The following is a 26,053-nucleotide window of genomic DNA, read 5'->3' as shown; positions in this document are numbered from 1 at the left end:
TTTACCTCTAATAATAAAAATCAACACAAAAAATGGATGCATAGTAGTCTTAAAACTATAATTAAAAAACAGAGGACCAGAAAACCATTTAATATTTAAATATAAGAAGATGGTCAGGGTTGCGGTCAAACAAATAGTTATAAACTATTTGTTCTTTTTTTACCGCAACCCTGACGATCTTCTTATATTAATAGTTGCAGGGCACATGAATATCTAGTCTACTTTGGTTCATAAAACATAGAATGTTTTATAGTTAGTATGGCGTTTAAGATAAGGAGGTGAAAGAAAAGAATTGTTTAACCAGATGTAGACTATTGTAGAAATCTTGAAGGGTGTAAATCTTCAGAGATAAAATACAGAACTAAATTTAAATATATGATTAACACTAAACTGAACCGCAGGGTGAGAGAAACAGCAAATCTGTTATAGAACCGAACTTGATTTCAACTCGGCCATGAGTAGACATACTTGGACTTCGACTACATGTGTAATAGCCCCATTAGTAGGGAGGAGGTGAAAAACATACAAAAATCTAGTAGACTGAAAACATTTTATAATTTATAAACTTTCTAAAAATGGAACACAATCCATTATTTAATTTTACAATGGTGGCTGATAAGATTTCATTTGCTCATACCTCAGGCACTTGTAAAACTGGAGAACAAATATAAAGTATTTTCCAATCATTAAACCAAAACCAAAATGGGAAAAAATGAAATGTCATTCACGGCTTGTTGTAGACTACTACAACTTTTTTCTTTTTTTACATTGGAGACAGTGAGTGTATGATTGCAGATTATCCACTCACTGTCATTATTCTTAATTTCAAGTCTATAACAATTATTATAGTGGTATTTTGAGGTAAGTAAAAACAATTAAATACTTCTTAAAAAATTCAAATGTGTAACACAAGTTATTATATATTCGTTACAATTATCCTTACCATATAAGTATTAAAATTAAAACTAAATATCAAAAGTAAAGCCACAGATAACATTTAGTAGAAAAAGAAGTGTGCTCTTTTTCATATTCCAAGAATTTTTATTTATTCATTGCTATGTATTAAACTTTCTAGAAACACTGAAGCACTCTGGTTAATAAGGCCTCCAAGTGGAAAAGTGGTTGTATCAATAAATCACAGTTAAAAGAAGACTTAAATTTTATTCATAACAAAATCAGTAATAAGATAGGTCTTACCAACAATAATATTGATAATAATGAGTAGATATTGAAAGAGTTTAATGATTTATACACCATAGCTCGAAACACCAATAACATAGGTCCATACTAGCCTAATTATTATCATATCATCATCATTTCTTAATCTTCAAGTAATATTTTGGATAGAGTGGTAGATTTCTGATAAATAATAATAAAAATCTAGCAAAAAATCATTAAAAATAGCTTTGGTACCATTGTATCGATAAACTAGTGGTCTATTACGTGTATTACGTAATTAAATCAAAATCGTAATATAGAATTTTTACCTCTACAAGATTTTTAATAAGAAGGTTGATGACAGTAATTAGATAATTCGTTGTAGGGGAGGTTTCATAGCCATTTGTTGTCCTAACACTGAGAATGTCCGCAAGATTTAAGCGACCAGATGAACAATTGACCAAGCCATTACTTATGATAAAATAATCATTCCTGAAAGAGAAACAAATTAAAAATTAAAGAAAATGACATAGATTCCCTTACAACTAAATTAAATTGTTTAATTAAAATTGAGCAGTATCCATTAAAAATTTTGTTTCAAAACAAATTGGTCAGATTATTTGAAATAATCTTTAGTGGATATCAATGATTCAGAAACCATTCACTAGGAAACTAACTCAGTAAAATGCAAATTAGTGAGTACTATCTCCTAAGTTAAGTGTGGTTGAATTTCAGAACCTTTCGTAGTGGAAAGTGACCAAAGCCAAGAGAGCCAAAAACTCCTCTTCTGTTTAATATTGCTCTGAAATATAATATCAGTAGAACAGGACTAAATCAGGAAGGGACAGTTTTAACAAAGAAGACACAAGACCAAGCCTATGCAGCTGATATAGTGTGAGTCGTACCACCAAGTTCATGCTGTACAAGACCCTTATAAAACAAGTGGTCACATACTGTTAACACCATATTTTTTAATTAATTTGTGTTTTATTGTAAGTAGTATTTAGTTAGTATTAGTGCTTAATTTTGTTACATTTATATTATTTTAATTGAAATTTAGTTATTTTAGAAGAAAAATATGTATTTATATTGGTGTGTTATAATTAAGTAATAGAGACAGTTACTAAGGGTTGATAACCGTTGTAAAGACGTTGTCTAGCAACTAGCTGACCATCTTCATTTTTAAATCAGTTCCGGCTAATTAGTGGCCATGATCATTTGTAACCAGCCTTGTCTGCATTAATAATGAATAATTTGTGGAAATTTTTATTCAATATTAAAATTCGAAAACCAGACCCTTTCTACGTTTTGACTTGGTTGAGTTCTGGCTAATTAGAGGCCATGATTGTTTGTAACCAGCCCTGTCTGCGTTTATAATGTAATAATTTGGACATTTTGAGTTTGTTAACTGACATTACGGTCCGGAACCAGACCCTTTCTGCGTTTCGACTTGAATATGAGTTCGTGCTAATTAGTGACCATCACGTGATCGTTAGTAACCAGCCCTGTCTGAGTTCATGCGATGTTATTTATTGACATTGTGAGTGGATTAGTCAATATTTTAGTCCGGAACCAGACCTTTTCTGAGTTTCTGGTCTTTGATTACTCTATCGGAGTGGATCAACCTTTTGTTGACCAGTATTTATTTTATATATTTATTTGTTTTTTTAAATTAGTTTCTTTTGAGTTTATCATTTATTTACCTAATTTCATTTTATCTGAATGACCTTTTTATTTTATTCATCTTTTGTTTATTTTATGTTTAAATTTTATAAATGTTAGATTAACCAAATAAATGTTTATATCCGAACCAGTTTGTTTTGTTCTTTTAAAGCTTTCCAACAAAAAGACAGTCAATTTGAGGTGGCTTTAACACATACCATGGAGAAACATGGACCTTTAACAACAAAAGCATCAAGCCGCTAGAAATGTTTGAAAGAGGAACTTTGGAGAGAATCATACATATCCATATGTGAGAATGGTCGTTGGCAACAAAGAAAGAATAGCAAACTGTTTCGGCTATTCAACACAATCAGCATCTTCTTCATATTAAAACATAGAGGATAAAAATGTAAAAAAAAAAAAATTGCCATGTTATGAAAATAACTGATATGTGTACCCAAAGGCAGACCATAGGGCCAAAGGAAGGATGCAACAGGGCAAAATCCTTAGCACCTGAGGATCTCAATATCATTATAGGGACAGGATGAAATGGTTGACAGCTGTTGCACATGTCAAGACCAGCCTGTTGGGCTGATAGAAGAAGTTCTCAATATCTAGAATATTTCTGTTATTCATTATGTTTTAAATGTAAATGACTTATTTTAAAGAAAGGCTGATCATTTAAATAAATAAGTCTTAATGGTCTCACTAAGTCTTAAAACCAGTCAAATAATACTGATTGGACTTGATGATGTCATACAAAAACCAATGACACTGTGGCTTCCATTCATTCTACTAAATCATTAAAAGATACATTCATTACAGAAAATGTTATGATAAAAAGAAGTAATTTTAACTTACGCTGCACAATGAGATTTCAAAAGAAAAAGATATGAGTAGTGTAACATGGGATACTTCAATGGATTCAAAACTTGGGGAATTTCTTCAGCAAAAACGTGAAAGATTGTTGGTTTGAAGCTTATCAAAGTTTCAGGATCATCTGAGACAACTAAAACAAAGATTACACACGATTATTAAACAACACTTCTAATGTCAAAAGCTAAGCTCACAAGCTGTATTTGTTATATAATAATATTTTAAAACTTAGCTTTAATTTGAATTTTAAAAAATCCATAGAATAATAATTAACTTTAAACATTTAATATATTTTCATACTTTTTTTTTACCCCCTACCTGTTCAATGGGACAGAGAGAGAGGAGAAAGGAGAGGGAAGGGTTACTCAACAGGTTACCAATCATTATATCCTATTAACAAATTCTAAACAGAACGGGTAAGTAAAATTTTTATTCCGTGAGACCACCACAAAATAAAAGACTAGAATCAAGCCAGTACTATACATGTAAATCTGTACATTATATATTGGTATAAATATGTATTATGGTAGTGTATGACCCACCCTCACATGAAGCACGAGATGTAAATGTGTTCAAGATGATGTGAAGGCTTGCTTGTAACACATAAATTTATATAAATATTGCAGCCCAATCTTAATAATTTGACAAATGTAAGATCAATAACTTGTAAGATTTTCTAATATTCTTGACTAGTGAGGGTCCCATTTAAACAATACAAAATAAGAAAATAAGGTTAAAACAATACAAGACTGATTTTGGGTGATACTTTGTAAGAAAGAAAACTTAATAACTATAACTTTAAAATACTACGACTTCATAACAAGTAAAGACTAATCACCCCTTTTACCTAACTCATTATGACCTGTCAAGATGTTCATCATAAGATGTCAAAAGTTGGTCGGATAACTGAATGTGTCCAATTAACAACTGTTAATTAACTGACAAGTTAATTATTTGAACAAATTAGAATTTCAAAATTCAAAAAATCATGAAAAAAAAGTAATCATAATTATAAAATATATTTTCTGAACAAAATAAAAATAATTTACAAGTACCAAAATATTCAGTTCAGATCTGAGTAATAAACCAACAAATATATAATATTTTTAATATTAACTGAATAATAATAATAATAATACACCTAGTAAAAGTACATGCTATATTTTACCTAAAGGGGCTAGTGCTTGAAAAATAAAAAACAATATATGCTCAGCCTGTTGCTCAGAGTAAACAGTTTCAACATGGAGATTATTTTCAACAGGAATAAAGGGAACAAGATCAGGCTTGATTGAACGGAGTGCTGCCTCCATATCTGCCATTATATGCCTGTAATAAATAATACATTGAAATTCAAAATAAAACAGATAAATAGTAAATGATTAATAAAAAAAATCTATTTAAGATTGTTCAGTCTAATATCAATTTTTATTTATAAAACAAAATAAAAGTATATAAATTTTTTATGATTTTAAAAAGTTACAGAAACCACGGATGATCCATAACAGAAATCATCCAGAGAAAACTTTGAGGTTTGAATATGAGGTCTGTTAAATGAGAACAGACATTAGATTAATATTAGGCTCAATTACAGAGCAAGAGTTATATTTAAATAATAAAAGTAAACTGTTAATATTTATTAATGTGCAAATATTTAAACTTATATTTTATAAATAATTTTATAAATAAATATTTTTGTAATTGACAGTACTGTATGAATTTTAAAAAAAAGTACTTCTAATAATACTTTTATCCAACAAACTACAAACATTTATCAACAAAACCTAAATTAATGAATGGGAATATCATTGACCAAAGCAGTAATCAAAGATTACCAAGCAAGTTATAATACTGCTATGTGTGCCCTAAAGTTGCAGGCCTTTATTAAGGTAACTTATCAGATCAAAAACATTTTTAAAGTAGATCAATATTTCAAATCACTATAGTAGAAAATGTTATTATGAGTAAAAATGTTGATTTATACATGAACCATGGAATGGCTAAAGCGGTGTGAGTAAAACCTTAAGTTTTGAGATATTTAAACATAAGAGAAATTCCAATAAAGTTTTTAGACAAGAATAAAAGATTTTTTTATTGAAACTAGTAAGATCCAAGTCTACATTAATTTTTTTTTAAACCATTTGAATTTATTCTACTCAGTACATGATCTGAGTGAAATAATTAGTTTGGATGAGAACAGAATGACTTACAACTCTTTCACTCTCAACAGTCATATGCAACTTTCTAATGTTATTTAAGGTAACAATTTTTTTTTTTTTAATATGCCCTTGATAGTAAAGTGAATCGGTAGATGGTTATATTAATAAATAATTGTCTTTAGTATAGGCAGTTCAAGTCATCAATAATAGACACTCTCAAAATACAAAATTCTGTTTGAATACCGGCCATTAATTGTATATACAACAGGAAATATATCTATACCAATTAACATTAAATATGTAATATGATGGTAATATGAATGGTGAACTAAATATGTCTGTATTTTATTGATGGTTAAATTTTTTATATAAATAAAACAAAATTACAATAATTTTTCATAGTCAGTATCAAATGAAATTCTCAGTTTTATAATCATATTTACTTTAAACTTACACAACAAAGAACAATTTTTTTGTACACCTCTTACTCTTGGATGTGTTCACTCAGATAACACTCATACCCTTCTTCATCCCTCATTCCTTCTTAACAATCACACAACCTACGTCCTATTTCTTCTTCTGGCAATAAATAAAATTAAGTCCTCTTGAGGTGACAATACTCTATATCACAAAAACTCGCTGAATAAATTAACTATTGGAATAAGTGAATAATATGGCTCAACTCTCAGCCATCCAAAAGATATTGCCTTTCATTTCCTTGTAATTTTTTTCAATCGTTTCACCACAATTATGATCAACAACATGAGCAAGTATTTATTGGTCTCAAATAACTTTTACATTAAAAAAAATATTTATTTCTTCATTGAATTAATAAATAATTAATTACAGATTGTTTCCAAAATGATCTGTATTCCAAATGCTAAACTCAACATCAAATGATACAACACATATCGATGCAACCAATTAATTTTCACAATATGCAAAGGGACAGCATAAATGTGAAATGTTATCTTATAATCTTATAAATGTGAAATCATTGACATTGATTTTTTGATACCGAAAAATAAATCATTATTATGACAATTCTCTAATCTAATACAGAAACAAATACATAAATTACTAAAAAAAAAAATGTAACCAATTTATATTATATAACACTTTAATAACAGAAGATTATTTATGAATGGGTCTTAAATATAATTTAAAAAATACTTACTCATAAGACTGAATCAGACAACTAATCTCCTTTTGTTGTAATAATGTTTGATAAATTAGTAAGACATCATTCTGGAGAACACCATGCCTCATTGATAATATTATCGAGCTGGGTTGAAGGATGGTATCTATAAGTTTGATAGGTGTTGTCTCACTGAGTACATCCAAAACCTGAAATAGCATACAATACATACAATGACAACGAAAAATTTAAATTATAGATAAAACTGAGTATGAAGGATATAATCGGGAGGTGCGGTCAAAAAGGAAGAAGTGAAACCAAAAAACTACATTAATAAAAAAAAAAAGAGACATAAGAATAAAAAATTACCTTTACAATTAGACGAATAAGAGAAAGAACAGAACCCCTTGACAAGGAATCGCATCTCTCCATCAAGGAGTAGATATAAATATGTACAGGATCTGACACAGACAATGCCTCAGTCTTCAAGAAGCTGAGGATCATGCTGGCACACTTGTTTCCTAAAAAAATAAAATAAAACATAAACAGGCATGAAGAGAGTTGCCACCAGCCCCATATTTTATAGGATAGTCCATTTTTTTGACAATTGTTTAGCTATGGCAATTCTATGCCTGGGTGGGTTAGTTAAGATCCTTTACCATGCATGGGGAAGTAATCGAAAAACTAAAAATAAAATTGAGTAGAGTATGACTTTCAAGTCTTTAATCTTACATCAAGAAAACAGAATTTAGAATAAACTATGAAGAGAATTTGGTTGAACTCAAATTTTTCTCAATCCCAATATAATTTTAACCCATCCATGAAAATATGGGAAATACTAAGGAATTTGGAAAATCCTACAGAGAACTGTTCTATATCTTATTATACAATCCATTTTAGGTGTTCGTGTAAAAATGTATTCTCTCCTTTAGAAAATTAAGAAATTCTTACTATTAATATTGCAAATAAACCAAATTAAAGGTACTTCAGAAGAAGTTTTTTGATAAAATTTGGCGTTTAAGCCCTGACATACTATTTCAATGAGGATAACACCCAGCTTATTTAGATGTACCGAGTTTAATCAATTGTAAGACTTTTTCAAGAAAATCAAATCTATAAAGTGCCACTTGCGACTAGTCAATTCTATCAAATAAGTTGCTGTAATATCCCAGGCATGTATAAGTTCCTAACATATATTTTTTCTTTTGTCGATTCAGCGAAGGATTCACTAAAAAAAAAATTGAATAAGCAAAGTGAGAATTTAGAGACAGCGTAGGTCTCACAACAGTGTATTCAAAGGAGATAATGTAAAACCGTTGGGTTTTACAACACACGAGATAGAATGGTCATATACCAATATTTTAAGCAAATGGGTTGTGCTTTAAGTAATTTAGGCTACAAATAAAAATATTCTTAAGGAATCTGCAGAGCTGTTTATTTTTTCAAATAAATAAAATCAAAGGCACTTAAGAGAAAGTTTTTTAAAAATTCAGCATTTAAGTCCTGTTAGACTGTTTCAATGAGATTAAGACTTATCCTATATTTAGTTGCACATTGACATCAAATTTCATTTTAGTATGACTTTTCGTTTTTAAGTAGACACAGAGACAGAACATTTTCCAAAACTTGATTTTAACTTTTACAACTGAGAGGACCTCAAAATGTGTATTTCTAACATTTACTTGAATTGGAAATTTTGCACGATTGCAATACTTCCCCTTACTATATGTTTTATATAATTATTTGCCAACTAATATTTGGTAAGTGAAAGTAAAAATGTCTTCATATTTTAATTGACTTCAGTAAATTTACAATAATTGATTCAATGAGCTTTGTATATGGTTAGAAGGAAAACTGGTTACCTTATACAATGAAAATGATAAAACAAATTGGTCTTCTAAATACATAATTTACATTATAAATAAATTCCCTAAATTACTGCTATAGGAAAAAGAGACTAAGACATAAAAATGTGTAAGACATTTACCAGCAATTATCAATTCATTGTAGAGTTCTGGTTCCAATGTTTGAAGAACTATCTCCATAACTTTGGCAAGTGATTCTATAAGAAAGGCATAAGAAACATTAGGTGTTTTCTCTGGACTCATTTTTGGTCCAACGCCTTTAAAAACTGATGTATAAACCCTGCAAAATAAATAAAATATAAGTAACGAATTGACAATTCACTATTTAAGGAAATATAAAAACAATAAACTTACAAAATATCTCAATATGACATGAGTAATTTTTTTTTCTTATGACCCCCTTCCTGGTCATTTCTGACATAGAGGGTTGGGGAGGTTATCTAAAGGTGACCAACCTATTCTAATCATAGGAGAGGGGTAAAGTTCTTCATTTTGTGGGACTGCCACTCAATGAAAAAGTCAATACCACAGGCAAGATTCAAACCAGTGCCACCCAGAGATCTCAGATTGGTAAGACCTGCACTTAACCACCTGAGCTACAGATGGTCTAATAGATAAAATTAAAAGATACTTGTCCAATATTTGTAACATTACACTCAACCAGAAGGTTTTCCCTTAACCAAATGTAGAAATGCTACCAGGAAGGTCTCCCACTAGCAGGACCAATCCGTAACAGATTGAAAATAAAATAAACAAGTAAGCAAAGGCAGGAATCTGGACCAATACTTTACCCTGTAGCTAAATTTAACAAGATATGAGATGACATTACAAACAGAGTTTGTTTTCTGCTTTCTTATTCTTCAGAGAAACTTATGTCAGTAAAAACTGAACTGTGCATGCAATCTCTGCAAAATATCAGGAGCCTAGGAATGATGCCTATCATTCCTAGAATTTAATTACTATGCATCGTGCAACTGATATGCCACTTCTTTCCCGAGCTCCTACTTATTGAGAGGTAGAGCCCGTGACCCTTCCCACTCTCACAGTTTTTCTCTACTATTCAATCAAAGTGATAAACAAGTTAATACCTAAACCTATAAACTATGATTTATTGAAGACTTACTCGATGAAGGCAGTTATTTTCCGAACCATGTCAGTTGTTTTGGCAGGTTCCATTTCAGAATGTCTCAGATATCCAAGAAGATCATCTTTAAAATTTTCAGCGTCTTCCAAAAATTGGTGAAGCAAATTTATTGTAAATCCCATATCGATAATCCAATATGGGGTCATTCTTTTCAAGCAATTAGTGGCACATTTAAGTACTTCACGAGGTTGATTAACATCAATATGCCAACCAACTATGATATCGATGATATCCTACAACAAAAACATTTTGAATTGGATAAGTTACTTTAAAATATAGTATACATGAATAAGCTATGAATATACATAGCATAGCAAAAATGAGTTTTAAAAAAAACACAAATATTACCAAAGTTTGAAGAATAATATTGCTAACATAAAAGTAGGATAGTGACAAAGCAGTATATTGGCTAAGTGTACCAGATTACGACTACTAGTAAAGTAAAGCAAATATTAGATCTCAAGTAGAAACTGAAAGTATTTACATTCCATTTATTCACAGTTACATAACTATAAACTATATACATTATAAATATATTCTTGTCAAAATATTATCAAAATTAATATCTTCTTGTTTTCATTAAAATCTATCAGCTACACTTTTTTTTTTCATACATATAGCTCAATACTAAATACGTGGGATCAGGAGTTAGGACAACGGGAGGAAATTTCAATAAAAAACCATTATAAAACCGATCCATGAGAGATTCCCTTTCCTTGGCAAGCATATTTTTCTCAAGTACGATAGGATTCTGAATACAATTAACTGACTGATTCAATAAGGTAACTAAATCATACTAAGTTTAAATAATTCGCTTCAACGATTTATCTGATTAAAAAATAATATAGACGGCTTTTTGAAGCAGTTATTTAAACTCAATATTAACAGCTGACTTTGACTTTATCCTCCCTAAAAGATAATAATGCAAAGAGTCTGATCCTGATGACAAAAAATGTAATTAAGGAAAGTCAACGAGAATTATGTTCTAGAGTATGCTGACTGGAATAAAATTTGGAATAAGGATTAATATACACAGATTCTAACCTTAATAGATTGTTTGTAAGACAAATGAATAAATTATATTTATCCATGAGAGGAAGATGGATAATGGAAATATTTATTAGCAACAGTAATAAAGATCAAAACAAACTTTTAACTCTCTGATATCAGTAAGGTGTGAAATAACACAAATAATGAAAGAGTCTCATCACAAAATAAGTACAATAATATATACAAACATACATATATATTTAAAAAAGTATATGGAGAGTGCAGAAATTATAAAAGATACAATCCAGAGAGAAAATAGGGTTTTCCTTAGGAACGAAAAATACCAGGACCAAACTCAGAAGAACTTAAAATAAAAAGAAAAAAAAAACAGCTCTAGGTGAAAATTAATGTTAGAAGCTAGGGGGAGAAAAATGCTCTAAAGAAATTTAATAATAATAATAATAATTTCAAAACCAAAGTAATTTTAATGTAATGATAAAAAAATTTAGGAGCTGAAATGAAACACACCTAATACAGTATCAGATTTATTTATTTAAAAAACATAATATATTATAACAGTTCATAACTAAAACTGAAAAAAAAAAAAACAAGAAATATTTAGTACACATGAAATGAGGTTCACATTCATTAAATCATAGCTTTGATGTTTCATAAGATCATGGACTTGAAATCCTCACCAACATTTTATACAATTTTGACTCTCTAAAAATTAAATAAGAGAGATACAATATGAAATAATAGTACGGAATCATAGATTTTATGTTCAATAATAATTGTTCAATTAGGTCAATAACTTAAAAGGAAAACTAAAATTAATGTTTTACATAATTAAATAACACATAAAAAAATCAAACCTACGTTAATTTTTAAAGTTTGGGGAAGAATAGTAATACCAATACACTAAAATATTTAACATGAACAGAATATTCTCACAACCCCATTACTTAAGTTATAATAGGAACAAAGGCAACATAAAAACGGGAGGTTGTCTCTGGAAACATTAAGATAGAATGACCAAACAGCATTTTCAAAACAGAGCAGTCATCACGAGATAAAACTTAAAACAGAAAAAAAAATACATGACGAAAAATTCATATACTAATTTTAATAACAAATTAATTAGAAGCAGTACTCCTTTAATATTATTTGTCCTAATCATCCTGCCAATGAGTAGATTAAATACCATCTGATAATTTAAAAAAAAATTATTTTATGAAATAAAATTCCATCATAAGTAAAAAGTAATATTAGCAAGAAACTAATCCATGAAAATTTAAGTTCTCTGGGAAAGGAAAGAACGCCACCAACCAACCCTGGGGTTCATTCTTTAAACACAAAGATAGACCCCGAAGATTTTTTTTTTAAGCAATACAACAACTAATGAATTTTATACAAACTTAAGGCTAAAACATAATTGATACCAAGTGTTAAAACATAATAAATGAAACACAATGTTTAACAAACAAAAAGTAATAATAAAAACTGCAAAAATCACACACACAAGCACAAAAAGAAAACACATGCAAAGGAAATTCCTAATCTTACGTGAAAAAATTCAGCATTAAAAGTGGATGGATAACGGCCCATGAGAGCTAAAGTGAGTTCTGCGGTAACAATAAAAATATCTCCGACATCGGTCCTTTCCATGACACTTCGGATATTGGTTATAAGATGCTATAAGAAAGAAAAAATTAGTTAAATAATGCAATTATCTATAAATAAATTTAACTACTAGTTATTATACAGTATATCATTTATTTAAATCCATATCTTACCATTTATTGAACATTGCACATCATTTGATTATTTTTTTATTTCCAAGCCAAAATAAGAGATTTGAAGAATTATAATGGTCCTACTTCCAGAAAAAGGAATCCAACTGCCATAAAATTGTTTTATTTTCAAAAAACAGAACAATGGTATTTCATTTGGGCATAGATTCAGAAGTATTACTCAAAATAAACAAGGCCTCACAAAAATGTGGTTGGAATAGCCTTAAAAACTAACGATTTAAATGTAAAGCCATGGTAAGATTTCATATTTACATAGCAGAAATTAAAAGACTAACCCACTGAACCAAGCTTAATTTATTTTTGAGTAGCCATGAGCAGAATAGCTTCCTTCAATTAATCAATAGTAATAATCAAAATATCAAGCTAACAGCCATTTAAATGTAATCTTACTACAAACCAAGATTTAGATGGGTTTCTTTTCAATAATATAATCCAATTTCCCTAATCTAGCATCTCTTGATTCAAGAAAGCTGTATTATTCTTGATACAACATGTTGATGAAAATCCAATTTAACTAAATGGATCCTGAATAACAGATTATTTGTCCTCAAAATGAATTATTAAATTGTAAAATTAATTAATCTTGATAGCACTGGTGAATTCTTTTTTTTTTTCATTCCTTCAGAGCATTTTTTTAAATATTGTTTTTAATAGAAACATGTTTCCAGTGACAAATTCCCATCATAGTGCATGCATAAACATGAACTGAACATTAAAATTGGCAGCTTCAGAAATCAACCAGAATGAATCCACAATGAAGAACATATGTGATGGTATAAACAAATTTAGGAATAACAATGAAACTGCTGTTTACGACTTACTTACTGAATTCTTTATGAAAAGAGAAGGAATGTCATCAAAAAGTTGCAATTTTGCAATGGCTTAAAATGATAAATTAATGCCTTCAACTTGAACTAATTCAATGTACAGTTCATTCCATGAAAGATCCAATTCTAAAGTATATAAACAATTAAGGCACCTCTTTGATGGTTTTCACTTATAACATATTTTAAAGGCTATTTGTAGTATGAACAACATATGAGTTCATCAGTTTCAAAACTTATTAAACACCATCCAGACATCTTTCTATAGAAAGCGAAGAAACCTTTGAGCAGATTGAACTTCGACATTCAAATACAAAAGTTCGCCTTAAATCCAATATCATTAGTACTTTTTCTAAATTTAGTATAGTTTTTGAGTTCAATATAGCTCAGCATCGAGTTTGAATTCAGTATAGTTCATTAAGATTAAATTTTAGTACTAAATATGTACATTGTTTTGTTTAGCAGTGCTCTAAAATATAGCGTCTCATTACAGTAAAAAATATCTTTCACCAAATAGAAATTAAACCAATTTAATTTTTGTTTCAACCCATCATATAAACCACATCACAACTACTGATGCTTTTCTCCACTCTACTGCAGCTACTGAGACTCTTTCCCCACTCTAAATTTTATGTTTAATTTCATGTAGAGCTTTAACTTATCAAATTAACTGCCAGACACTTTGAATTTAATTTGCCCTAATATTTGAGTAACTTCCAACACCTTTTCTCTAATCAAAGATCCACTATATCATAATTTGCGATAAGACATCAAAAACATCTTAAAACATTAGGTTTACTCCAACTATTGAACTAAACATTTTATGATAATTTTCAACAAAACATGAATTTCAAGATGTATATATAAAAAATATTAAAATTGAAAGTTTTGAAATAAAGTTCTTGAATTACTACTGATCTGAAAAACACTTTAAAAGGCTATTAAATTCTTTGTTTTTTAGTTATGAAATGATTTGATAAATAGAAATTTAAAAAAAAAATTAAAAAAAAAAAAAAAGGAAGCCGAAAAAGTATGTATCCAATAAAACCAATTTTAAATGAATCCATAATATCTTGAAAGCAATCACTCTATTACTGATACTATAACACTATCAGCTATAAATTTAGTAATAATTTAAATGTTTAATAACTTAAGTAATTAATAATTCAAGTAATTAACAATGTAGATATTTAATAATTAATAATTTAAATACTTAATAACTAATCATTTAAATAATTGATAATTTAAATTTTAATAATTAATAATTTTAATATTTAACCATTTATTTGGGAGATACCCTCTGTCACCTAACAGTGGAGCAACCCCCATTTCACAAATTATACAACTGTCGATCTAATTGCACTACCTATCACTCATATTATTCAACTGTAATTTACACGTATTCTGTAGTTCAGATTGTATTATTTTTTAATATATATTGTGTAATTAGGAAAAAAATAAATTTCAAGTGTTTATTCCAGCATTTTAACTTGTATTTCACCTTATAAATAAAATAAAATACTTCACTGTGATCACTGACTACAAACCAATAAGCTTGCTTCCCGCACCTGTCTGGATCACCATCTAGTGAAACTACAGGTGGAAGTATGCAAGACAATAAACGAGTCAATAGTGATGATCTCAATAGTCTGTACGGAAGCGTTTTATTCAGTGTCCCATAGTTAGCTATGTAAGACACAGCAGGACAACTTTTTCCCAGAACAGCTATACACTCTATTGAGATCATTCCTGCAGCACCGCTCATTAAGGGTTTGAGTCAGCGAAGTGGTATCTGGAGAGGTCCCACTCACCTGTGGATTACCCTAGGGGTCTGTGTTTTCTCCAATACTTTCCTCAGTATATAGCTACTGTAGCGGCATATGCTGACAATACAGCCATCTACAGTAGTTCAATGTATACAGAGACAGCTCTATGGCAAGCGGAGAAGGCCTGAATGAAAATAAAGAAGAAACAGGAAGAGCTGAATATTACAGTTAATCCCAAGAAGACCAACTGTATTATTTTCTCCTTCCAGAAGAACAAGCATCCTCTCTCTCAAGTCTATAAGATAGCAGGGTACAAGAATAAATCAGCAGGAAGCATACTATTCCTGGGTGTCACCCTTGACAGACACCTGACGCTAGCTCTCCACTGCAATAAGAAGATCAAGCAGGTTAGGGTCAAGGCTTGCAAGCTTAATCACTAGCTAACTTCTCCTAATCTTTCTCTCAGCCTCAAACTAATGATCTACATGAGTGTACTCAGGCCAGCCCTACTCTATGGAGCACCTATGACCTATGATGACCAGTGTAGCACCTTTGACGGCCAAGAGGCTCCAACAGTTTTAGAGCAGTATACTGAGACATACTTCACTTCACAGAGCAAAGACGGACCACATATATACAGCATTTAAACTACTGACTGACAGAATTTATATCGAGGAGACATATCAAATTTGTTTACAACCTCCAGTATTTACGAACCCATTATTTAGGACACTGACATCAACAGCAGACTCAACCCATATTCCAATTTTTAGATAAATCTCTTTCCTGATTCCCCTATTAAAAAGCATTTGAAACACAGTAGAAGAGATAATTATAGTTATCAACCCCTTTGTATTTTTAGATCCATAGGGCTTAGAAAAAAGAAAAAAAGTGATCACTAAACATTTTTATATATAATAGAGATAAATAAACATTAATTCTATCAACAAACTATGTCAATATATTCCTGAACCTCACTTGAAGAGGATAATCCTTTTAATAAAAAAAATGTGTAATATCAATCAAAATATCAAGTGAGAAGAGTTAGCATTAACTAAAGTTAGCATTAACTCTTGAATATAACAATCTGAGAAATGAAGACTGAAAAATCATGAAAAAAAGACGGTGGTTCGATCAACTATCAATAAGAAAACAAATTGCAGATAAGAAAGAAACAATGTTCCAGCACATCATAAATCATTTCTTGCTAACCCTTACTGAAACAGATATTTAAAAAAATTAGGACATGCAAAAAATACTTCATAATCTTCTTTTATTTAAACTTATATACAATTTATCATTTATAAAAGCACCAAAGAAACCAATGGTTACTAGTGTTATTTAAAAAGAACAAGAAATATTAAGCTGATTTTATTTCAAGCATTATTAAGCACGCCATAAAAAAAATAAAATAAAGATATAAAACCATGTTTACTGCAGTTTAAATGCTTTTATTACCTGAGCATAATCTTCTAATTTTGGGCTTGTACGGTCCAAGTAGATAAGCTGCAAAAAATAAAAAATTAATAACAATTGTAAACACAGTACCAAAAAGTATTTAATAAAATAAAGCTAACCTCGAATAAAGACTTCATCAGAAATATTTTGAAAGACTCTTTATTTTCAGAAGAATATCTGTTGAAAATCCAGTCTAAATACCTAGAATAAATAACAAAATAGTGAGTTATACCATAAATTTTTATTTCATAATTAAAATACAAATGTTATACTTTTTAAAATCTCTTTCCAAATTGAAGCCAACGTGACCAATGCACTTTGCTGCCAACAGCTTACAATTTACTGTGACACCAGTACGAAAAAGATCATATAATGACTCCAAGATCATGTCAAGAGACCTACGAATGTAGGCAGCATTATCTGACAGGGCCAAGGCATCCTAAAACAAGAATAAAAACTTACTAAATATACAAAAATAGCTAAGCAACTTGTTACAAATTCTTAGTAACTTAGGTGAATATTACTTTAACGGTTCTTAATATTTACTAACTTTTTACTCTATAAATAATAATAATAACAAACATTTCAACAATGAAGTATGATCAGGACTACAGTACAGCTAAATCATATAATTAAATACCCTAAAAACCTTACGATAATAATAGTGTAACCAAACTTTTTTTATTTGTGCTGAAGTTATCCAAATAAAATAAGTTTTAATTATTAGTGTTCTTCCGAATGACCTCATCCCCGACCAACCTCTTCTTATATCATACCTATAGTCAACTATATCGAAACCATAACAAATATATTTTATTAAGGAGTCAGGGCTGCAATTTAGTAGAACAAAAACAGTTTTCAGCTATTCATTTACTAACAAATCTATGATGTTAACAATAATAAATAATATTAAAGAAAAATAATAAATTAAATATGTTTGTTATTAACAAAACTATTTTTGTTCTTGACCACAGCTCTGACCATCTCTTTCAAATTCACATAAGGCCAACCACCTATATATAATATTTTATTTAGTTTTCCTTTCCATTTTACCTATAGCATTTTGCTTAAATATTATCTGTTTGATCCCCTAAAACTAAAGAAACACAGTTCATGTATACTTAATCTTATCCATTAGCGGTCAAATGACCACTTAAAAAAAAATATGTATCTTAATATAGAAAGTAATTTCAGCCAATTGGATAGGTAATAATTTTTTTTCTATTTAGAAAAGTTTTACTAAAATGTACGCATTTTACAAATTACAATATTTAGTATTGCACATTCTCAACAAATATTGTTAAGTCTTATTAACTTTAAGATATCTTATTTGAAAAGCTTTCCGTTCAGATGAATCTCTAACTATATTTGTTATTGTTTCAGATTAACATTGTTTGCTTAGCTGTCTCTCCTTCTGATATTCGGTCTCGAGCACTTCTGCCAATTGAAATGAAAATTCTTGCTTGGATATTTTTTCTCCCGTTGTTTCTTTGTAAAAAATCCAAGCGTTAATCCCAGATAAATCTAAGATATCAAATTGAAAAATACCAGTGAAGGCCATGTTTGACATTCAGACTTAACATTATATTTTTTGGTCATTCGATAGGTTATATCTACACCAAATTTTATTTATTGTAAAATCTAATAATCTAAAGTGTATAACTTTTTTGAATTTCAACTGATGAATGCATCGAAATAAGTATCAATACTTTTTTTATTGGGTTTAGCATTGTAAATTGTAAACATAACATCATTTGATTTGAACAATATTGTAGAGAAGCATCTCAGACTATCCTTTACCTGTCTCGCTAATTTTGATAGTTATATTTTATTTCTACAAATAATTCCAACAAGCGTAGTTTCTTTTTGCTAATGAAGTATACTCGCTAATGACACACATGTAAAAAAATTGACAGCAGTTATATTTCTCTCAGGCTCCATAGATCTGCTAATTTTAAAATTATCAACTCTCCAGGTAGGACCAATGATTTTCTCCCTTCATCTTTTCCTAAATATTCTAGCCATTTACTATCTATTTGCTACTTTCATCTTAAGCTCTTACAGAATACCATAAATCAGTTTGCAAAGCCAATGGACAATCTTGGAGGAAGTTTTGCCTTGAGGTTGACAATATTCCAGCTACATGCCGCTTAAATAAAATTCTTCCCAAGCAATCCAAAACTTGACTGTTGGGTACACTAAAGAAGAGTGATGCAACAACCTCTAATGAAAGAGAAACCCTTAGCATATTAGCAAGATCCCATTTCCCTAATTGCGAGTTGCTGGAGAAAGATGACATTTCTCCCACAATAAATAACTACAATGTTAGCAAAGATAAGTGGGAGGAAGCCAATAATATTATTACCATTGGCACAATTGAACGGGTGATTAATTCATTGTCACCATTCAAATCACCAGGCACTGATGTCATCTTTCCTGTCTTGTCACAGAAAGGCCTACCTGGTCGCAGTTGATAGAATGTTTTTGTTGAACTCATAGCACTTGGATACATTCCAAATAGATGGAGGTCATTTAAGGTGTGCTATATAACCAAACCGGGGAAGGGGAAGGAAAGTACCTTCAGGTTCTTTCAGATCTAGCACAGACATCAACAAACATTCTGGCGGGCTGGAGTAAGAACAATGGTTTGAACATCAGTTCATTCAAGGTTGGTGTCTGCGTCTTTACTAAAAAGAGAAAGGGACACCTTAATGGGATCAAGATAAACCAAGTCAAAGAGCTGAAACACCTGGGGATTATTCTGGATCACAAGCTACGATGGCACAAGCGTGTGCAAGAAAAAGCCGGTAAACCTCTCAAATGCCTATGGGTCTGTAAGTGAGCAGTAGGCAAGACTTGAGGGCATAAACCTAGAAAGGTATGTAGGTTGTCTATTACAGCCATTAGACCTATGGTCTCTATCCGGTATGGTGGCACAGAGCCAAAGTAGGATTGCATAGAAACATCCTTAACAAACTACAGAACCTTGTGTGCCTGATGATTACCGAAGCTATGATTATGATGATGATGATGCTGAGATCAAAGCAAACTCAGTTTTTTGTAAACCTTTGCTTCGTTGATTTCTGTTGTCAAACCGAATAAATTTCATGATTTTTGCAGTAATTTGGAATTAGATTACGAAATTACAATTAGATCCTTTTCCCTTAGTGCCATTACAAATTTATTTATGATTACAAAAATTATCTGACAACTGTCCTTTCTGCACCACCCTCTATTTTTTCAATCCCTTCCTCCAGCCTATTCTTTTTGACAATAAAAAATCCTGATAATCCACAATTCCTAACCTATCCCTGTGCATCAGGTTTCATAACAATTGAGAGGAGCTATCCATTTGGCTCTGTCCTTGATCCTCCACCGAAGAAGCTAGATTGTGAAGCAAGGATATCATTGGTCCAATTTAGTTGGAAGCTGGTGAGGCTAAGAATGTAAAGATGGCCATGGATTAGACACAAGTCATCCTATTGAGAGGAAAGACAGATAAAGCCTATGCAAGTATAATGAGCAAGAATAAACCAGGTAAAGTGATAACCTATATGGAAGTAAAGCTAAGAAGCTTCTATGTGACGTACCACTTGAACTACTCAGAAAATGGAGAGATCCTGTTGTTGGACAAACTTAGTCGTGCAGGGAAAAGCAAATTTTTGGAGCCCCAGATAATCAGTAAAAATGGTAATTAATAAGGGTGTGGTATTGAGTATCAATTTGAGACATTTCAGCTGTAAGTTCTGCTGAGAGTGAGACTACTCATTTGGCAGTCTACGTCTTAACCAGATGAGTCAATCTCTTCCTCCAAGAAAATGATATAAAATTCTAAATAAAGAGAGAAAGTTCACTGAGATTGCCAACAAATATACGACTGAGGAGCAATGAGATGAGGATTTCAGGAACTGGAAAGAATATCCGGTTAAATACAATAAAAGAAGAATCTTGCTGTGGAAATATTTCTCCACCATCAGGTTACACTTAGAAGCACTTCTTATAACTCCTGACAGCGTATGGAAGGATATAAATTGAATTGACCACTACTATTCCATTTATTTGGAAATGTCTTGAGGGAACTTTCTTTTAATGTCAGAAATAAGATACCTGTTTCCCTATATAAGAACGTTACCTGAAAAGGTAGTACCGGATACCATTGAACATGCTGTCATTGCCTGCCACTATATATGAGGCACAAGAGCCATGCTACAGATGGAAACAGAGCTCTTTGTTCTAACCAAGCCTTATTGTACTGATGAAAAACAAAATCCATCCAGCCTACATGAGGCTGAAGGCTGCTAAAACTGTGAAAATAACAAAAACAAGGTACACTTGTAGCAGAACTGATAGCTGAGCACATTAGAGTAAGGGTCCCAGAGTGCTTGGTTCAAAAGGTTGTGGATTAAATTTCCATCTGGGAAACTCAATATTTATTTCATGGAAGAAAAACCAAGAAATGAATCTTGGCAATCCCACTCTGGGACTGTAAAGAACTAAATAGAGGATATAAGCCAAAGAAAAAAAAACAAAAAATTAAGATATAATAAATCAATAAATTGGAGGATATTTCATGATTGTTGCGGTATATCAAACCAAATGGAATTTTCCTTAACACACATTTTGAATACAAGTTTGGCAACCAGGTTGATCCTCTGTCAGCTCTTTTACTCTTGTACTCTACCTTTTATGTATTTTAACTTTTTTTTGTTTCTTTTTCCAGATGCTTACACATATCTTGTTTTAAAAAAAGATATTCAGGTAGATAGATGAGCACAATTAAACATTAAACAATTTTTTACTACATATGTACAGATGATTAATAGTAAATTAATTTGTAGGAGATGGAGGGCTATGGTCAAGAAGGAAATAAAAATAGTAATAACTATTTATTTATATTCTACCATAAATAAATAAATAATTAGTTATCATGTTTTCTTCCTTCTTGACCACAGCCCTGACCATCTTCAAATTTGTTACTACGTTTTATGTTTTTACTGCACCCCCAACCATCGTCTAGATTAGATCTGCATTCAACTATTGCTATATAAATATAAAAAGTTAATTTATCATTCCAATTGCTATGATAATTTTTTTCAAATAAAGCAGTGGGTTTTTTAGCATTAAGTTTATATGGCTTAAACAGATAACTTTTTTCAAGTCCCATTCCTGTTGTAGACCATGTCCCATCATTAATTCCTCCATTTAATTCTTTAAAGACTTTCTAGGTCTACCTCGTCTTCTTCTTTCATCAGTTGTATACTAGTAAGCAACTTTCCTTCCCCTGGCATTCTTTATGGAAGATCAAATCAATTTAGTCATTTATTCTCAATTGCTTCCAAGACGGTTTTTTAACTCCGTTTTTCACAAAACACCTGTTTTTTTACTTACATAAATTCATAACTATAATCTTAGTTAAATAAATACTGCTTAAGGCATAAAATTTTACATAAGATCTATGTAATGCTAAAACATTATTTTTTATATAAACTTGTTTTTCAGGACCTAATGTGAAATCACCCATTCATCATCACCTTTGTTGAAGTATAAACATTATATAATTTAGTACTTAATATCCATTACAAATACTTAAATTTTCCTTAATGTATTATTGTAAGTACTTACTGTTACTTTTTATTTATTTATTTTTTATAATTATATATTAATTACAATTATGGGAATATCATAAATTACATACATTGAGGTTTATTCATCCAAAAATAATTGTTTTGGATTCTATAACCTATTTTTCTGGATTTTGCTATTTAAAAATAGTTGATGGCACTGATTAAATCTGTAGGATAACCCACCTTTCCGTAGTTCATAAGAAAATTCATACAGCTTTAAATGGATAAAGTATTAAGACAATCCTATAATATATTCCTAGATTAAAAAAATATTTAATAAAAATAGAATTAGAAGTACAGGCTAATGTAGCCAACCAACAAAATACAATTAGTAAACAAATATACTCTAAACATAACACTATAAATTAAGTCAATCATAGAAATAAACAAAAAATTAACACCAGCATTGATCATAAACATTTCAATAAAAAATGACAATTGGATAGTTACCCGTAGGATTAATAAACCTAAGTATTTACATAGCAGGTGAAAGTTTGTTCCTTTTTACTTCTAGTTTGATCATTGATTGTTATAGATTTACATAAATTCAGCAGTTAGAACCGCAAAACTAGAAGAAATATTAAAAAATTACACCAATCTCAATGCTGGTTATTAACAATTGTATTCACTGTGCTATATTTAAGTGCGAGATACAGTTAAATTTATAGGCTTTCTTTAAGATCGATGAAAAGGTCAAGCTAAATTTACTTAGCCTACAAACTACATCTAATAAATATTAACATAACACAAAATACACAGTTAGACAACAACAAATGTACAAGTTATTTTTCGGGATTTTCTACTTCAATATTGTTTTAACAAAACAAAAAATATGTGAAACACAATATTAGCCTTCCCGAAAGAAACACTTCATATGTTGTAACATACTCTTATCATAGCACATGCTACCTTCTGATGTTAACTTGCATCAACATCTCACAAACTTTTAAAATAAACTACTATTAACAAATCAAATTTTTACCTGCAGATTTTTACCCAGGTTTACAAACTTATTCTCATCATCCTCCCTAGCCAATCGTCGCAAGATAGTAGATATTCGTGAATCTTCGGGTAAAGGAGGGTTAGAACTATGATCTGAAAGGAAAATTAATATTTATAACATAATATTGACACAAATATATATGATTAAAAAGTTCAAGTTTTATAAATAAGCAGAGGACATCAGACCAAAACATAAACAGGGTCTTCTTCACTAATAATAAAATAATAACGTTGGATCAGAGCAGGACAGATCAAACACTTATTTCCTTCTTTTTTTTTTTTAATATTTCTGATCACCACAATTCAAATTGAATTACAAAGTAACAACAAAGCGATACTTGGTAAATTAAATATATTGCATTACGAGATGCAATCAAACTAACGACAGACATGGAATGTTGTTAATAACACACATACTAAATCAAATATTTTAACTATACAAAAAAAAAAATTAGTCAATCAAATGAATTATAAAATAAAACCTTATCTTATAAACATAAGACAGCATTTTTAAATATGTATTAATTGAAGGCAACAACACATAACTAAAATTATCCATGATTCCATAATCTTAGATAAAATATATTACAACACACATTAGAGAGCCAGTCTGACAAGATAAAAGTTTATAAAAAGGCCATAGAAAAATTAATAACATGCAAATACAAATACAATGTACTTGCCTATGGAATCATGATATCTGCTACGATTGCCATATCCAATGTCATCCCTATCTTTCCGAGATCCTGCACCCCTGCCACGATATCCTCTCCTATCTTCATATCGACCTCTGCCAACAACATAGTCATCTTTAGATCTTGTTCTAGGCTTGATCCTAGGTTCAGTCTTTCTACTAATGACAATTCTTGAATAATGGTTCTTTCGCATCAAGTTCTTCCCCTCTCCATCCTTATCACTATCACTTTTGGAAGGCACCTTAGTACAGGATTCTCCCTCATTAGTCTGTTTTGAGCCAGTCTCTCTGTTGGCCTTAACAGACTTGAGGCTGTCAGACTCGCTGTTAGTCAACATTACCTATGCCTAACATCTCTAGTTGAAGCAAAAACAAAATATTTTAGCAGTTTCACGATAACAACATTGCCAGACGGGAATATGATCCCTATACGTTCAGTTGTTTGATTATAAATCGTTATCCACTGTAAACAAACAAGATGAAGTCATAAATCCAAGAAGAAACACTCTTGCAACCAACAGTGAAGAAGTATACACACGGTCCACACCATAAACGTCGACCATTTTTGAATCTATGCCACCCTAATCACCTGTTACTTGGCTCTTCCCGCCGAAGATATAAATTTTATTTTCTAACTATAATAATACGAAAAACGAATTAAATTAACATTTAGTACAATTGGCCATAATATTTTAATATAATTCAACAATGACTAAGTCTGCAAAATATTCAATCACCCGGTCGCAAATTTGTCCATAAATTTAAAACATTATCTGATTTGAATTAAATTTGAAAGGAATCAATAAGTTTTATAGGTTCAGGGGTTAGGAGAAACCATATAATATCCACTGACAACCATTACACAGAAATTTAGGGCTTCTTTTGTAGTTAAAATAGATACCAATTATATCAACTTAATATTTATCTAAATTGTCATATTTCAAGTCATTGAAAAACAAAATTTACAACACACTCATAGTATGCAATGAATGAAGGTCTACTAATGGTAGATATAATAAGATTAGTACTAAACACTTTCATGAAAACATAATGAACAATACTATAAAAAAAACGTATAATAAAACCGTTAATATTTGTGAATGACGTTACCTGGAGTGATGAACAAGAAAAATAATCAACAATTTAGAAAAGAAGAAGAGCTATGATAATGTAAAACTAGTAACTCCCAAAATTAAAGTTTACAGTGCAAAGAAGTCTATGATTTTTTAAGGTTATTTTTTTTTTTAATGCATTTAAAGCAATATGATAGGTATATGAAATATGTGGCAAGGAAAAGTATTGCGATCTTGAAAAAATTGGAATTTTGAGTTTTCAATGAAAATACACTTTTTAAGAAATCCTGAAGTTCAAATAACCATTAATAATTTGTATGGCAGTCTGGCTACGAACAGCCTGGTCCGAAAACGACAAGTTATACGAAATTGAAATTATTTATTTAAGCTAGGTATATACGTGCCTGGGATGTTAAAGCAAGTTTTTTTCTAAAATCGGCTTCCCGGAAGTGACTCTTCATATAAATCGATTTTTATCTCACCATGTAAAATTAAATGGTATTCTAATATCAGCTATGTTTTATGCTCTTTGAAACAGTTTGACAAGTAATTTAAATGCCGAATTTTCAAAAATTTCTTTAATTTTGATTATTTTAAATAATTAACCATTTCTCTTTGTTAGTAGTAATAAACAATAGGTAAGTTTAAAATATGAATGAGTTTCATAATTAACTGAAGGAGAAAATAAATGTTTCCATGGTTGTGACAACAATCAGATATTCCATTCATTTACCTACATATAAAATATATACTCTTCTTAATTATTCCTCTTCTATCATTGAGCAGTGTGGGTTGTTCGCATATAGAGC

The 26,053-nt window shown here is 30.2% G+C and overlaps 1 protein-coding gene across 3 annotated transcripts in view; it reads right to left on the bottom strand.

Annotated features, from left to right (window-relative positions):
• nonC (serine/threonine-protein kinase Smg1) overlaps positions 1 to 25,410 on the bottom strand; it is a 141,216-nt gene extending 115,806 nt beyond the window's left edge. Inside the window, exons 1-13 of one of the 3 annotated variants that reach the window (XM_014420723.2) lie at positions 25,282 to 25,410; positions 23,458 to 23,570; positions 17,124 to 17,290; positions 16,971 to 17,052; positions 16,852 to 16,899; positions 12,556 to 12,684; positions 9,979 to 10,232; positions 8,978 to 9,135; positions 7,360 to 7,511; positions 7,030 to 7,199; positions 4,865 to 5,022; positions 3,682 to 3,829; positions 1,488 to 1,650 (exon numbers count right to left, since the gene is read on the bottom strand). In XM_014420723.2, the coding sequence (XP_014276209.1) occupies positions 1,488 to 1,650; positions 3,682 to 3,829; positions 4,865 to 5,022; positions 7,030 to 7,199; positions 7,360 to 7,511; positions 8,978 to 9,135; positions 9,979 to 10,232; positions 12,556 to 12,684; positions 16,852 to 16,899; positions 16,971 to 17,052; positions 17,124 to 17,239 (1,578 nt within the window). In that variant the 5' untranslated portion in view covers positions 17,240 to 17,290; positions 23,458 to 23,570; positions 25,282 to 25,410. Of the gene's footprint in view, positions 1 to 1,487; positions 1,651 to 3,681; positions 3,830 to 4,864; positions 5,023 to 7,029; positions 7,200 to 7,359; positions 7,512 to 8,977; positions 9,136 to 9,978; positions 10,233 to 12,555; positions 12,685 to 16,851; positions 16,900 to 16,970; positions 17,053 to 17,123; positions 17,291 to 23,457; positions 23,571 to 24,160; positions 24,864 to 25,281 lie in introns of those variants that run through there. The other 2 variants (XM_014420721.2, XM_014420722.2) reach the window with 2 other exon arrangements.
• Between the last annotated feature and the right edge of the window lie 643 nt (positions 25,411 to 26,053).

The sequence above is a fragment of the Halyomorpha halys genome, unplaced genomic scaffold (assembly GCF_000696795.3).
Source record: "Halyomorpha halys isolate HHAL.00 unplaced genomic scaffold, Hhal_1.1 Scaffold287.1, whole genome shotgun sequence".
NCBI lineage: Eukaryota > Metazoa > Arthropoda > Insecta > Hemiptera > Pentatomidae > Halyomorpha > Halyomorpha halys.
This window is presented reverse-complemented; position numbering and strand designations above follow the sequence as displayed.